Source organism: Vulpes lagopus, chromosome 4 (assembly GCF_018345385.1).
Source record: "Vulpes lagopus strain Blue_001 chromosome 4, ASM1834538v1, whole genome shotgun sequence".
Taxonomy (NCBI): domain Eukaryota; kingdom Metazoa; phylum Chordata; class Mammalia; order Carnivora; family Canidae; genus Vulpes; species Vulpes lagopus.
Window position 1 is genome coordinate 58,568,403 of NC_054827.1, and position 15,010 is coordinate 58,583,412.

General features: G+C 58.5%; 1 protein-coding gene across 1 annotated transcript in view; it reads left to right on the forward strand.

Moving 5' to 3' along the window:
- ADCY1 (adenylate cyclase 1) overlaps positions 1-15,010 on the forward strand; it is a 100,698-nt gene that overhangs the window by 60,415 nt on the left and 25,273 nt on the right. The window contains exons 9-14 of the mRNA XM_041753714.1: positions 952-1,146; positions 1,287-1,384; positions 2,183-2,267; positions 8,161-8,250; positions 9,049-9,305; positions 9,500-9,626. Of these exons, the coding sequence (XP_041609648.1) occupies positions 952-1,146; positions 1,287-1,384; positions 2,183-2,267; positions 8,161-8,250; positions 9,049-9,305; positions 9,500-9,626 (852 nt within the window). The remainder of the gene's footprint in view (positions 1-951; positions 1,147-1,286; positions 1,385-2,182; positions 2,268-8,160; positions 8,251-9,048; positions 9,306-9,499; positions 9,627-15,010) is intronic.

Below are 15,010 nucleotides of genomic sequence, written 5' to 3' on the forward strand. Positions count from 1 at the left end.
AAATTTTTCTGTGTCAATTGACACAACCATGGGATTTTTTCTGTGGTGTATTGCGTCGATGGGCAGATGTGTCAAAGGATCTGCATCTCTATTCATGGTCATGGTGCGTGCTTCTGTTCTTAGGCTGCCGAATTCTTTTTTTTTTTTTAGGCTGCCGAATTCTATTTGCTGTTTTGCTAAGGATTGTAGCACCGGTATTGAAAGAGATGGCCTGTCGTGTTCCTTTTTTTGTATTGTCTCGGTCTGATTTTGGTATCAGGATGATTCCGACTTTATAAAGTGAGTTGGAAGGTGTTACCTTTTCTGTTTTCTGGAAGAGATGATACAGAATTGGTGTTTATTCTTATTTAAATGTTGAGTAAAATTCTCCAGTGAAGCCACCTGGAGCTGGAGATTCATTTTTCGGGAACTTTACAGTTATGAGTTGAATTTCTTTAGTAAATTACAGGGCTAATCTCATAATCTTTCATGTTAGGTGAGTTGTGGTAGCGTGTGTGTTCCGAGTCGTTCATTGATCTGAGGCGTCAAATTAAGGTGTGTAATTGTTCACAGTATTTCCTTATTACCTTTTTGACGTCAGCAGAGTCTATAGTAGAATTGTTTCATCCCCACGCTTGTTAGTCTCTCTTTCTTTTTTTCGTTGTCATGCCTGCTGGAGATCTGTCAATTTTATTGATATTTTTTAAGAACCAACTTCTGTTTTCTTGCTCTGTGCTGGGTTCCGCCCGCATCCACACGGAGTGCCACATGAACGTCGTGTGCCCGTATTTGCAGACGCAGGCGTCTCAGGGCCAATGATGCACTAAGTCACCTGGGATCTCAGGTGTTGGAGGCACGACCGCATCTCGTTCCCGCACCTGGCCCCCCAGACAGCAGGCTGAGGGAGTGGAAGAGCTTTTTCTTCAATGAGCGGAGGATTTGACCTTTATTTTTTTCCCTCCATGGCGGCAGCGGAGGGCATTGAGAACCGCATCGGAGAAACTCAGAAACCGCTCATCGTTCTCTGCGAACGTCGTCTACACCACGCCGGGCACGCGCGTCAACAGGTACATCGGCCGCCTCCTGGAAGCGCGCCAGATGGAGCTGGAGATGGCAGACCTGGACTTCTTCACCCTGAAGTACAAGCAGGCTGAGCGCGAGCGCAAGGTAGGTGGCAGGGGCCCCGGGGGCCACTCCGCCCACCCGTCTCCAGGCGGCGTGGTCCCCGGGTCTCGGGTGCCCCTGTGGGGACCTTGCGTGTGTCCTGGCAGCTGCAGCCACTGATGGGTGGTGTCCGTGTCTCCCAGTACCACCAGCTCCAGGACGAGTATTTCATCAGTGCCGTGGTGCTGGCGCTCATCCTCACCGCCCTGTTCGGCCTCGTCTACCTTCTCATCATCCCGCAGTAAGTGTGACGGGCCTGGCCGTCGGGGCAGGAGGGCGCCGGAGGTCCTTCCTCGTCTGCTCGTTGCCCCCGTGGTCCCTGGCACCGGGACCGCACGAGCCACAGCCCGTTGTCCCCTGGTTGCAGTCAGCCGTCAGGCAGGCCCTGGTGGCACACGTGTGGGACGCTCACGCTCAGGTTCTCGTGTGTCGTTTACACAGTTCTAAGACACAAGATATTTTCAGCGCCTTTCCATCCGCCCAACGTGTACCCTCGACTTCAGGGCAGATTTCGAGGGACGTTGATTTCTAGGTGCACGTCATCTTCAGATATGTTAAAGTGAGAAATAGTGGCCTCTGGAAAGGAAGAGAAACGTAGTAATTTAGTAATAATCAGTTACCCAAAGTCAAGGAGAGTTTGGCAGTGTTTGTTTTCAGGAGGAACGTCCACTTTCCTTCCAGAGAGGTCAGTTTCTTAGACCCCCTGGTGGAGTGGCTCTCCTTTGGTTTCCAGAGTTTCCAGAAAGCACAGGAAGCTGCTCCGTCCCCAGATGCTGTAAACACGGTGACCACCTGATGGCCCCATGTGGGGATCAAGCTTTTCCTAGAAAAGCTGCTCCCAGATGACTTGGCCCAGGAGGGCAGTGCCCAGAGGCAGGTCCTCCATGAGGGAGGACCTCTCCATGGGCCCCGCTGGTTAGGAGCTGGGGGGAAGACAGAAAGGGACTTGGTGGAGAGGCAGGGGGTTGGAATCGCGGGCACTTGTCGGGCACACCTTGCTTGGCCCCAGCCCGCAGTGACCCTGCATCTTCTGTTCTAGGAACGTGGTTGTCCTCTTGCTCCTGGTGTTCTGCATCTGCTTCCTGGTGGCCTGCGTCCTGTACCTGCACATCACTCGGGTCCAGGTGCGTGTGTGTGCGTATGTCCAGACCTGCCATCGCCTGGGTCCAGGTGCACGTGTGCATGTGTCCTGTACCTACACATCACTCAGGTCCAGGTGTGTGTGTGTGTGTGCGTGTGTGTGTACTGTACCTATACATCACCTGGGTCCAGGAGTGTGGGTGCGTGTATCCTGTACCTGCATATCACCTGGATCCAGGTAGTTATGTGTGCATGTGTCCTGTACCTGCACATCACTGAGGTCCAGGGGTGTGTGTGCATGTGTCCTGTGCCTGCACATCACCTGGGTCCAGGTGCTTGTTGTGTGTCTCCCTGACCTGCAATCCACGTGGCCCAGGTGCTGTGTGCCTGTGTCCTGTACCTGCATATTACCTGGGTCCAGGTGCCTGTTGTACTTCTCCCTGACCTATTATCCATGTGGTCCAGATGTGTGTGCATGTGTGTCCTGTACACTGGCAGAGGTGGCTCAGCCGAAGCGTGTGGAATTCGGAGTCTCGTGTCCGTTGGTGCCTCTGCGCTAGCTCTGAGTGTCCCCCCCGGGGTGTGGCCCAGAGATGGTGGGGAGGGGTGGCGGCCAGCAGGTGGGGCCTGGCCTCAGTGGAGGGAGGTACAGGTGGGCGAAGCTGTGCATGTGGGTGAGCCGGGGTCCGTGGTAGCAGGGCCTCCGTGGGAAAGCCCGAGTCAGCTGGGCACGGGCTTTCCTCTGGGACAGGGCAGGCGGCCACAGCAGGGCATCTGGGCTGCTGGGCCAGCTCCGTGGCCCCCTGGGACCTCCATCCCAGGCTCCCGCATTGCTGGGGGCTGCTGGCACTGGGGCCTCTGAGCCTCCACGCCCCTGTCTGTGATGCAGGTTGGAATTGAGTTGATACGCACCAGTAGCGGGAGCCTGGCACACAAGGGGAGAAGCTGCAGGACAAAGGGACAGGGTCACTGGGGCCAGGAGGAGGCCAGGAGGAGGCCAGGAGGTGGGGATGGGGTGGGGGGGCCTGCAGTGCCGTGGGCCAGCAGAGAGCGGGCATGAGGGTGCAGGGTGAGAGCTAGGAGGGGCCTGAGCTGGACCAGGTGGCCACGAGTGCCAGTGGGAGCAGGACAGCCGGCCCTGGGTGGGGGGCGGTGGGGCCAGGGCTGGCCGCTGGGCAGGAAGGGACTGTCCACGAGCCTCTGCAGGTTCGGGTGCGCTTTGCTCTGAGGGTGCTTGCTGGGGGCTGGGCAGCGCCGTGTTGTGAGCAGAAGGGGTGGACGCAGCCTCGTCCAGCACTTGTCCTGCGCCGTAAGCTCCAGGCGCCCGTGTAAATCAGGCTGCGTCGAGCCCAGGGAGGCGGCCACGGCGGCCACGGCTGCCTGTCTCACACACCCTCGGCCACAGGCTCAGGCTCGGGTCACCAGCACCGTGTGCCTAGGTCGATGCGTGGGGTCCTGGCCATGGCACCCTCCACAGAGAGGCAGGTGTCCTGTTGTGCTCCGTGGCATCGCTCCTGGTGGCCTTGGCGACGTTCCGCATGTGATGTGCTTACGGGTGCTCACAGGGTCATTGCTGGAGTTGGCACAGCTGCCTTTTGAGTGGACGGCGTGGCCCGAGGATGTGCAACCACAGACAACCCGCCGGGCCACGTTTGATGGCTGTGCTTCTCGTTCCGGGGGGGTTTCTCCCGGGTTTGGGGCAGATGTGCTGTTTTTTTTTTTTTTTTCTGTATTACAACAATTTTCCACGCATGTGTTTGCTCCATGAGTGTATAAGCAAACTGACCGTGAAGATGAGCAGCGACCGGCCTCAAAGCTAGGACAGGCCCCGTGGAGTCCACGCGTGGCCAGTGGCACGCAGGTGGCGCCCGCGTCGGTCTCTGCGACCAGCAGCGTCCACTTTTCAGAAGAGCACGTTACCCCTGTGCGTGTGAGCGAACGCGTGCGCAGGCTCAGGAGTTGGGGGCGAGCCGGGGGGCGGGTCTCAGCACCCGCGCTGGCAGTCCCCGCTCCTGCAGGGCTGTGGGTGTGCTGGCTGACGGGACCGTGGCTTTGCAGGCAACAGAGGAGCCAGCTCCCGTGGCATCTCCCGCAGAGAGCCCGCGAGCTGCCCTCCCTGCGCCCTGGCGTCTCCAGGCAGCCCCAGGGAACAGCGTGTCCGAGCACCCCGCGTAGGAGGGTCCCTCCCCAGGACCTGGCCTTCCTCCTCGGCTGGGCTGGTGCCCGTCCCCGGGGGAGTCTGGAAGCTGCAGGCCAGGAGAGCAGAGGACACGAGTAGAAAGCAGGTGGCGGGCGGGCGCGGCCCCGCTGCCCGGTCCTGGCCACCCCCGCTCCCAGCTGCGGCGTCAGTCCCGTCCTCCTGCTGCTGCCGGGCCAGTGACCGCGGCCTCGGAGGTCCCAGGGCACGCACGCCCGCTGGCTCCCGGCTGCAGGCAGCACGTGCTGCAGGGCAGGGGCCCGCAGGCTCGCTGTCGGCGGGGTCCCGTGGGGCGGTTGGGGGGCCGTCACCTGCCCCGGCGCGTGGAGTCCTGGTGCCCCAGCCCGCCCACTTCCCCTTCCGCCACCGTCCAGCTTTCAAGACCTGGTGCTGCTGAACCGGGTCCTCTGGAGTCCTCGGTCGGGAACCTGTCCCTCCGGTCACGCTGCGACCCTCCGCCGTGGGCGGCTGTGGGCCAGGGGTGGTGGCTCTTCGGGGCCGGTGCTGGGGGAGGAACCCTGGGCCCTCCGGTGCCGTGTCACAGGCAGCAGATCTGGGCTGGTCTCACCGTGCGCCTCTCGCTGTGTTTATGACCGAGGCTGAGAGTTCTGACGTTTCGACAAACGTTTTGGGGGTCACGGGGCGCCGCCAGGCCCGGACAGCACCCCAGCGCCCAGGAGGACGCGCCCCAGCTCTGCAAGGGCGGCTGCTGCCCAGTTGACACCATCCCTGAATCTTCAAAAGGCCATTTCTGCGTCGGTGAAGCTGCTGCATCAGGATGGGGCGGGGGTGGGGTCGTGGCAAGAGCAGCAGCTCCAGGCCGTGGGGTCCCCTTCCCCCCCCCCCTCCCGTGAGAACACCGGGTCACAGTGGGCTCAGCAGCATGGCTGGGGCGAGGGGTCTGCTGGCTTTGGGGCCTGTCACTGGGCGGGGAGGGACCCTCGTTCCCGGCATCCCTTCCCGGGTCCCCGGTTGGGAGGAGCTCGGCGGGTCGGGGGCTCCCTGCGTCCCTGGGGACCACTGGCCTCGGCGCTGGCCACAGTCAGGTCGGCTGAGGCGAGAGGCCCGTGTCCTGAATGTCACCTCCTCCGTGTCCGCAGAGCGGGCCGTCCCCGCCCGCATCATCACACCGTGTCTGCCGAGGTCCCCGTGGGAGCCGATCACACGGGTCACGGGCACTTTCCACCCACTCAGACCGGTCTCTGCACACACGTGTGTCGGGGCGGTGGCTTCCTTGGCACACTGTTCTGGTCCTGCTCCTTCCGAGTCCCCGCACGTCCCTCTGGGGCTGGGAGTCACCTTTCAGGGCAGCCGGCTGCTCTGGGGGCTCCCGCCCGCCTGCGAGCTCGTGCATGGAGAAGGCCCACGAGCTGGTCTGTGTCCACTGTGGGCTTGTCGCTGGTGGACCTTGAGGTCCCCAGGGTGGGCAGGGGGCAGGGGAGACGCCTGGCTAGCGGGGGGTGGGGGGGTGGGAGTGGCAGGAACCCTGGGGCCCTGCGAGTGTGAGCGGATGACGGCCCATGTCTCCGTTCTCGTGCGGTGGGGGTCCTGGCACGGAGCACCCGGCCAGCCAGGGGTCTGCGACCCTGAGCAGGGCCGGCGAGGAGGATGGCAGGTCGCGCGAGGCCACAGTGCCCCGTGGTTCCTGCGGGCCCGCGTCCTAGCCCTGGCGTGTTCTCTGCACCCGGCGAGGCGGTGTGCCCAGCCCTGTGTGCTCCGCTGCGCTCAGTGGCCCCGAGGCCTGGGTCCCAAGACACCGGATCCCTGGATGTCACCGTGCGCTGTGCACGGAGTGCGGGGGAGCCGGCGCCCGGGCAGCCGAGGGAGTGGAACCGGGCTGCCCGCAGTGTGGACGGTGTGACAGGCGCTCAGCGGGCGCCCGGGGCCGGAGGTGACCGAGGCCAGCCCCCGGCGGCTCGCTGGCGCTCTCGTTTCCGCGGAGCGTCGTGTGGCGCTGGCACGTGGGCGGCGGGAGCAGAGCTGTCCTGGGTGAGTGCATCCAGGACTCGTGAGTCCCTGCCCGCCCGTAGGACATCGGGAGCGGCTAGCGCCCGCCACGTGTCCCCTTCAGTGAGTAGAGCGCGGAGGGAGGGCCAGACCGGAGGAGCCACGGGGGCAGATTGTGTCCCCCGTTCAGCATCGTCGTGGGAACCCGCCACGCTTGGCCGGTTGCCTGCCCAATGGGAACGGCGCATCCACCCCCCAGGCCGCCCCCGCCTCTGAGCCCCGCCTGCACACGCCAGGCCGCCTCCCGCTTCAGCCTCCCTGCACCCCGGGCACAGCTTGCTGAGCGTCGGCCAGTGGCCCTCCAGTCACCAGAGGCCACCAGAGGCCAGGCCTGGGCAGTGCCCCCAGGGGCTCCTGATGTCCACAGCGGGAGGAGCCCCCCCCCCCCCGTGTTTGCTGAGCGAATGCGTGAGCTGCGTGTGCCTTGTTGGCCGGGCGAGAGTCCGCAGGGGACATCTCAGTCCTGGCCGGGGGCAGACCCGAGATTGGACAGGGAGGGAGGTGGCCAGTGCCAGGTGTGAGCAGTCGGGGCTGGCGCCACCGCAGGGGGCTCCTCTCCCTGAGATCTGGGGGCCCAGCGTGTCTGCGCAGTGTGGCAGCGTCGGGCTCAGGAATCCTGAATGGAATCCGGAACTGTGGCTGCGCTGAGGGAGCCCCGTTGGACCCAGAAGGCCAGCTGGTGGGGACAGGACGGTCAAGACTTCCCCAGGGGAGGGCCGCGGAGGGGGCCGGCCCTGGCTGGCTGCTGGTCTCATCAGCGTCTTGTGCAGGGTCCCTGCAGTCTTTATCTTAGTTTTTGTTTCAAATTTCACGAGCGTGAATCTAAAAAGAGCTTTGCGCTTTTATCCACAAAGTCACGTGTTGACTATTGCAAAATGTATTTAAGCTGCCTTCTATTAAGCACGGCGGGCACTTTTAGAAAGATTTTATTTGAGAGAGTGCAAGAAAGAGCACAATTTTGGGGACGGGCAGAGGGAGTGGGAGAAGCAGACTCCTTGCCGAGTGGGGAGCCCTACGTGGGACTCGGTCCCAGGACCCTGAGATCATGTCCTGAGCTGCCCAGGTTCACCCAAATAGATTTAAAATAAAATTTCTAGTAACAAAAACAGTTTATATTTTATTTTATTTTTTTTTAATTTTTATTTATTTATGATAGTCACACAGAGAGAGAGAGAGAGAGGAAGAGACACAGGCAGAGGGAGAAGCAGGCTTCATGCACCAGGAGCCTGATGTGGGACTCGATCCCGGGTCTCCAGGATCGTGCCCTGGGCCAAAGGCAGGCGCCAAACTGCTGCGCCACCCAGGGATCCCACAGAAACAGTTTAAAATCTATGTGAAGAAAATGATAAAATTTAAAGTACCTAAAAAAAGACACAAGTACGTGTAAATCCTAATTTAATATAATAACAATATATGAACTTGCAAAATACATGACATAGTAAGGATTTAATGTAATAAAAATCTCAAATTAATCAGTTCATTCTAGTGCCAGAGTCACAGTGTGGGGCACACGGTGGTGGGTGTGGTTGTTTTTCACTGAAAGACAGTAGTTTTGTTTCTTTTAATTTTGGCAGCTTCGACCTGGGAGAGGCAGCCTGGGCACAGCTGAGATGCGTGGGGGGGCTGGGTGGGAGCCGGCGGCACCAGGGCGCGGCCCGTCCTGTGCGGTGGCCGTTCTGCGCCCGGACCGACCCTAGGAGCGCGTGTTCACGGTCATGTGTTCTCCTGCCCAGTGTTTTCCCGGATGCCTGACCATCCAGATCCGCACCGTCTTGTGTATTTTCATAGTGGTCTTGATCTACTCCGTGGCCCAAGGATGTGTGGTGAGCATGTCCGCAGGCGGCAGGGTGTAGCGGGGGGAGCCCCGCGAGGTGTGGGGCTGCGGGGGGCTGACTCCGGGTGAAGGGACACCCAGCCCCTCCCCAGTGCACAGTAGAAGCTGGGGCAGGAGTCAGGGCAGGGGGTGGGGCGCTGAGTACCAGGAGGGAGGCAGGGCCGCAGTGACAATAGGGGAGCCTGAGAGGGCACAGGGGTGTCGGGGGGGCGAGGGGGTCTCTTGCTTCTTCCAGCCTGCACTGGGGGAGCCTGGAGGGCACAGCAAGGGGGGGCGGGCGGCACCTGGGGGCATCCCCTCCTTCCCACAGGAAGCTGTAGCAGCAGGGGGGCGGTGCAGGGGGGGCTGAGGGCGGCTGGTCCTGAGCCCCCGTCTCCCTGCCACCCCTGCCCCTGTCTCAACACCCCTGCCCCTCCACCCCTGCTCTTCTGCCCCTGATCCCTCTGCCCCTGCTGCCTCCACTCCCCACCATCCCCTCCGCCCCTGCCTCTTCTTGACCCTGTGTTCCCTCTGCCCCTGCCTCCTCCACCCCTGCCTCTTCCACCCCCGCCTCCTCTACGCCGTCCCATCCACCCCTGCTCCCTCTGCCCCCACCGCCCCCTCTTCCTCTGTTCCTCCACCCCTGTCTCCTCCACCGCTACCTCCTCTGCCCCCTCCCCCCCACCCCTCCTCCCCTGCCCCCTCTGCCCCTGCCTCCTCTGGCCCTGCTTTCTCTGCTCCTCCTTCCCCTTCACCCCCGCCCCCTCCCCCTCCGCCCCTGCCCCCTCCACCCCTCCGCCCCCTCCAGGTGGGCTGTCTGCCCTGGGCCTGGAGCTCCAGCCCCAACAGGACCCTGGTGGTCCTGACGCCCGGCGGCCAGAGCGCACTGCTGCCCGCTGCGCCCTGCGAGTCTGCGCCCCACGCCCTGCTCTGCGGCCTGGTGGGCACGCTTCCACTGGCCATCTTCCTGCGAGTGTCCTCCCTGCCCAAAATGATCCTGCTCCTCGTGCTCACCGCGTCCTACATCCTGGTCCTGGAGCTCAGCGGCTACACCCGGGCCTCGGGGTAGGTGCGCTGCTGCCGCGGCTTCTCCATGTGTCCATTTGGGCCCAGGGCCAGCGAGGCCTCGGTTCGGGCGGGAGGTGCTGCAGCCGGGCCGGTGGCAGGTGCTGCCGACTGGCCTGCCCCGGGGGCGCGTGCACGGGTCTTGGGCCCTCTGTACTGACAAGGTTTCCCTCCTCACCCCCCCCACCCCCCAGGGGCGGCGCGGTGTCCAGGCGCGGCTTCAAGCCCATCATGGCCATCCTGCTGTTCTCGTGCACGCTGGCCCTGCACCCCTGGCAGGTGGATGTCACGCTGCAGCTGGACTACCTCTGGACAGCACAGGCAAGATGCGCTCTGTGTGCTTCGGGAATGGTGGGGTGCGGCAAAGGAGCCCCTGGGGAGGGGCCGTGCGGGTGGAGGGGCTAGTGCTGGGGCAGGATGGGGACCAGGGGAAGCTGAGTACAGCCCTATGAGCCCCGCCTGACAGGCATAGGAGTTTGGTGGCATCCTGAACAGTGAGCTCCCCATCCCGAGGCGTCCGGCAGTACGGCTGCCGCGCACAGTGGCTCAGCCTTTGCTGCGCTGCACGGGACAGCGGGTCTCTCCAGGGTCATGGGAGTCTTCAGAAAACACTGACTCTTGCACCGCCCACCCAAGTTAGTAGGTGTGCGGGTGCAGGTATGCGAGTTGTCGGCCCCGAGCCGGGGAGGGAGGGGATGACAACCGGAGGCATGGGCTGTGCACCTGCCAGGCGACCAGCACACCAGTGCACGTCTGGGCCAGCTGGGCATGCGCGAGGGGCCCCCCTCGTCCCCTGCTGTGTCCCTCACCTCCGGATGGGGAGGCCATCCGGCTTGCTGGGCAAGTCCACCCGTGCAACTTGCAGACGTCTGGACCCTGAGTGGAGGGCCTCCCTTGGCTTCCCCGGCTAGAAGTGGGCAGGGGCATGCCCTAGAACAGAGACGGTGGATGCGAGCTCTCAGGAGTTTTTTCTAATCCTGATGTATTATGAAGCCGCTCTCTAGCATCCGAGGCATTTAATGGTGTCTGGTCTTCATGGCAGCCCTGCCCAGGGCATGGGCCTGCAGGTGGGGAGCAGGGCAGCGATGTGAGGTGCTCGGGTCCGGGCGGCTGATACATGGCCCAGCAGGGAGGAGCCGGGGTCTGAATGGTGTCTGGAGCAGGGGGGCAGTCACCTCATCCTGGGAGTGCTATGTCCAGCCTGGGGCCCCCCTGGGGGCCAGAGTGCAGGGAGAGCCAGTGTTCGATGCCAGACAGGTGGAGCCCAGAGGATTGGGGGGTGAGGTTGCCCTCGCTGAAGAAGACCATGGGCTGCAGAGACCAGCACGGACACCTGGAAGTGATGTTTGGTGGCCGTGTGGGCGCCCTGTGGCCCGGTCCAGGTGACACAAAACCTTCCAGCCTGGGTGAGGATACAGTGACTAGTTCCCCACCAGGACGGGCTTGGCGGTGGGCCTGGCATGCAGTAAGCGCTCGGTGTGGCTGGGCGGCCTCGGACGCTGCCTTGTTCATCTCTTGGGACGCTCCACCTGCAGGAGGCCAGTCTGATACCTTTACTCTGGTTTTGTTAACCTGGGAAAGACAGGTCCCCACTAAGGATGTACGGGCTGGATGCGTGTTCGGGACCATGAAGGGTGATTCCATTCCTCCGGGTAGACAGAGGAGGGAAGCCCTGTGTGCATGCGCGTGTGCGTACCCGAGTACATAGGGGGTCTGCACACACGTCCGTATGCCGGGGAACAACGTAGCCTAATTACTCTTTTCTGCGTAACCGCACTGAGGTTAAAACCACGCTCTTCACGCCCCATTCCTGTAAAGTATGAAGTTCGGTGGTTTCCAGTGTATTTACCGACTTGGGCCGCCGTCGCAATGGTCAGTGTTAGAGCATCTTCACGTTCCCAGAGAGCCCTGTCCCCAGCAGCGGTCACTCCCTACGCCTGCTGCCCCATCCCCGTGGATGTGCTTCTGCTCACTGCTCATTGCCCATCCCGTGTCTACTCTGGGCAGCCCACGCCCCCGAGTCCTGGGGAGACCCCTTATCTGAGGGGCTCGCTGCCCGGTGCCGTCTTCACCGTGCAACTGGATTCTGGGTTCTGGGTGGGCAGAGGCCCTGGAATGCTGAGCCCTCTGGACCCCTGTCCAAGGGGCTGGGACGCCCTGGGGGGCGGGTGTACAGTGTTGGCTGGAGTCTCCCTGCAGACCGGGGAACGCACCCGATGCTGGCTCTGTCCCACAAGCGACTTGAGCTGCCACCGTCATCCCATGTGAGGGCCCGACCACAGCCTGGATTGGGTGGGTCAGGGGTAGGACCATCGGCTCACCTGAGATGGGCGGGTCTAGGGCCACTGCAGGCGCCCCGAGGCAGGCCACCAGACAAGACTCACAGCTTTCAGCCAAGGGACCCGGCTGGCCCTCTGTACCGTGCCAGGAGGGGCCCAGCCACGTTCTCCCCTGGCCTGCTGATGCTCCACCATGGCCAAGCCCAGAGGTCTCAGGTCGGAGCCGATGCCAGACAGATGGCCGCATACGAGGGCTCCCAGAAGGGAGACCCGACTGCTGCTGTTTGCCACAGCCTCACCAGGTGACGGAGCACAGCGTCTCTCGTGGGCTGTGCCAGGGGACTCAAGGGACTCTTGTCTGGCTGCGGATGGCTGTCCAGGGGGACCGGGCTGGCTGGTCCCTAAGAGGTGCCCACCCCACGGTCAGCTGGCCCATCTGGTTTCAGGTCTTTAGTTGTGATTAGCTACTCAGCTTGAGGAGAGCAGTCAGGGTGCGCTGGAGAGCCGGGTTGGCCTGGGGTGTGCGCATCTGGCTTCCGGCTTGTTCACCAGGCACCTGCCGTGCGGCCAGCGGCACAGTCAGAGGCTGCGGTGCCCCGCCTGGGTTGGCAGGCGCTCTTCTCGGTGTCCCTTTAGATGGTGTAAGCCCAGTGATTGGGCCTGCCCTGGGGTTCCCCACTGGCAATACCCCGGGCCCCCACCTCTAGGTGAGTTTTCCGGGGAGCTCAGTGGCAGAGAGACCCTCCACGTGTCACTGGGAAGGGGTGCCTACGTGCGACACACTGACATATTTTCCCAAGGAGGTGTAATGGGAAAGGCCACCTCACCTTCCTGTAAACCCAGCAAAACAAGGACATTTCTTGACTTTGGCTGTTTGCTCTGTGGGTCCATAAGCCTGTCACGCAGACATCACAGTGTCTCATGCCGTTGTGGAACGGTCAGGCCAGGCCTGGGGGCTAATTATTTACGGACCCCGGGTGGTCCCAGGAGCCTGCATGCTTGAGCCTCCTCCTCGTCTGTGGCCACCGCAATGCCTGTGTGCCTGAGCCGTGTTTCCTGTGGGTTCCGCAGGCCGTCGGGTGCCGACCTCAGTGTGGGTGATAGTAGGGCAGCTTGTTCCTGCACGGGGAATGCCTCTCGGGAGGGTGATTCCCATCGGTGGTGGCGCCGTGTTGGCGGCACTCGGGGGGAAGGTGGCCCGGCGGGGGCCTGCTGTCACGCGGGAACGGTTCTGTGCGTTGTTGGATTCGCTTTGCCAAAACGTGGTGAGGGGATTTGCGTCGGGGCTCATGAATAATGTGGTTCTCTCATTGTCTTTTCTTTAATTAATTAATTAACTAATTATATTTATTTATTTATTTATTTTTGTAAATCTATTTCCTATTGGTGTTCAGTTTGCCAACATATAGGTCGTTCTCCCATTTTCTAGGCCAGACAAGGCTTTGAGGTCAGAGCGAAGCAGGCCTCACCAGGGGGGACCTGTTCCTTCCTTTGCGGGTTTCTGGAAGAGTTTGTAGAATTGGTACCATTTCTTCCTCAGACGTTTTGGGAAGTGAAGCCTTCGACTTGGATTTGTATGTCTGTCTTTAGAGTAGGAAGGTTTGAACTAAAATGAACTTCTCTAAAGATAAAGGGCCATAAGACTTTCCTTTTTTTTTTCTTTTTTGAGGTAGCTTTGGGAATTTATGTCATTCCCTGAACGTTGTTCATTCGATTATCACAAACTTGTTTTTACTATTCCCTTCTTACCCACTTTACCATTTGTCAGATTTGTGGTGACATCCCCTCTCTCCTGATGTAGGATTGTGTAGACTCTTTTTTTTTTTTTTTGATCAATGTGACTAGAAGTTGATACATTTTATTGATCTCAAGAAATAGCTTTTGGTCTTACTGATCTTTCTCTGTTATTTTGAGTTTCCAATTTCACTGTTCTACTCTGATCTTTATTTTCTTCTGGTAACTTTGGGGTTAATTTACTCATATTCTCTAGTTTCTCAAGATGATTTGTACTTTCTCTAACTCAGGGGTTTTATTATACATTTTCCTCCAAGTGCTGCTTAATTCACAAATTTTGACATTAAATGTCATTTCATTTTCCTTTGGCTCAAAGATCTTTTTTGTTGTTGTTGCTGCTGTTGTTGTTGTTGTTATTCTTCTTCTTCTTCTTCTTCTTCTTCTTCTTCTTCTTCTTCTTCTTCTTCTTCTTCTTCTTCTTTCTTCTTTCTTCTTTCTTCTTTCTTCTTTCTTCTTTCTTCTTCCTCAGCAAAGAGTTATGAAGACATACATTCTTTTGTTGAAGATTGCTCAGGGATCTTTCTGTTACTGACTTCTCCTTAGTTATACTGTGGTCAGAGATTATGCCTTGAATTCTTTTAGATTTCTTGAGAAAGAGGGGCACGTGGCTGGCTCGGTTAAGCTCCTGAACTCATTTTTGCGAACTCTATCATCCATGTTTCATTTTGTGGCTGTTGGATGGTGTGGTTTTTTAAAATTTATTTTTATTTTTATTTTTTTATTTTTTATTTTTTCGACGGTGTGTTTCATGAATGCCAATGAGGCCACCCTGGCCGAGGATGCTCATAGGTCTTCTATGCCCTAATGGACTTTATGCCCAGATATTCTACCAATTTTTGAGAGAATGATATTGAAATCTCCTGTTGTACCTGTGGACAGAATTTTGTGCGGTTCTACCAATTTTTCCTTCATGTATTTTGGCAATTCATTATTAGGTTCATAATAAATGTTTAGGATGAGGCTGTCCTCTTGGTAAGTTGGAACCTTTGTCCCCTTTATCACTATGGAAAGAGCTGCTTTTCCCAGGTAATGTGCTTGGCTCTGCAGTATACTTTACATGATATTGTATAGGTAATCCAGCTCCCTTTATAAATTTTTCTATCATTTTACTTTTAACTTATCTATACATTTTTACTTAAGGTGGGTTTCTCATAAGCAAAAAACAGTTGGACCAACATATGATTGGACCTTGCCTTCTTATCCAACTTATAAATCTCTGCTTTTTAAATTGAGCTGTTCAGACCATTTATAATTAATATGATTATTGATGCATTGGATTTGAAACTTTTATCTTGCTGTCTCCTATTTGTCACGTCTGCCCATCTGTTCTTTGTGGCATTTTCCCTCTTTTTCTGCCTGCTTTGGATTAAATATTTTTGTTATTCTATTAAAATATAAAACAGTATTTATTATTCCATTGATTACTCTATTAACAGTAATAATTTGTCTCTCTTGCTCTCCCTCCTCGTTTTCCCTTCCTCTTTTTATTAGCTGCATTCTTTGTTGTATTATTATTCCTTTTAGGTTTCAAGCTTTTATATAAATTCGATGGTTAACATATAGCTATTATTAGTTTCAAGGGTAGAATTTAGTGATCCATCACTTTCACATACTGCTCAGTGCTCATCACAG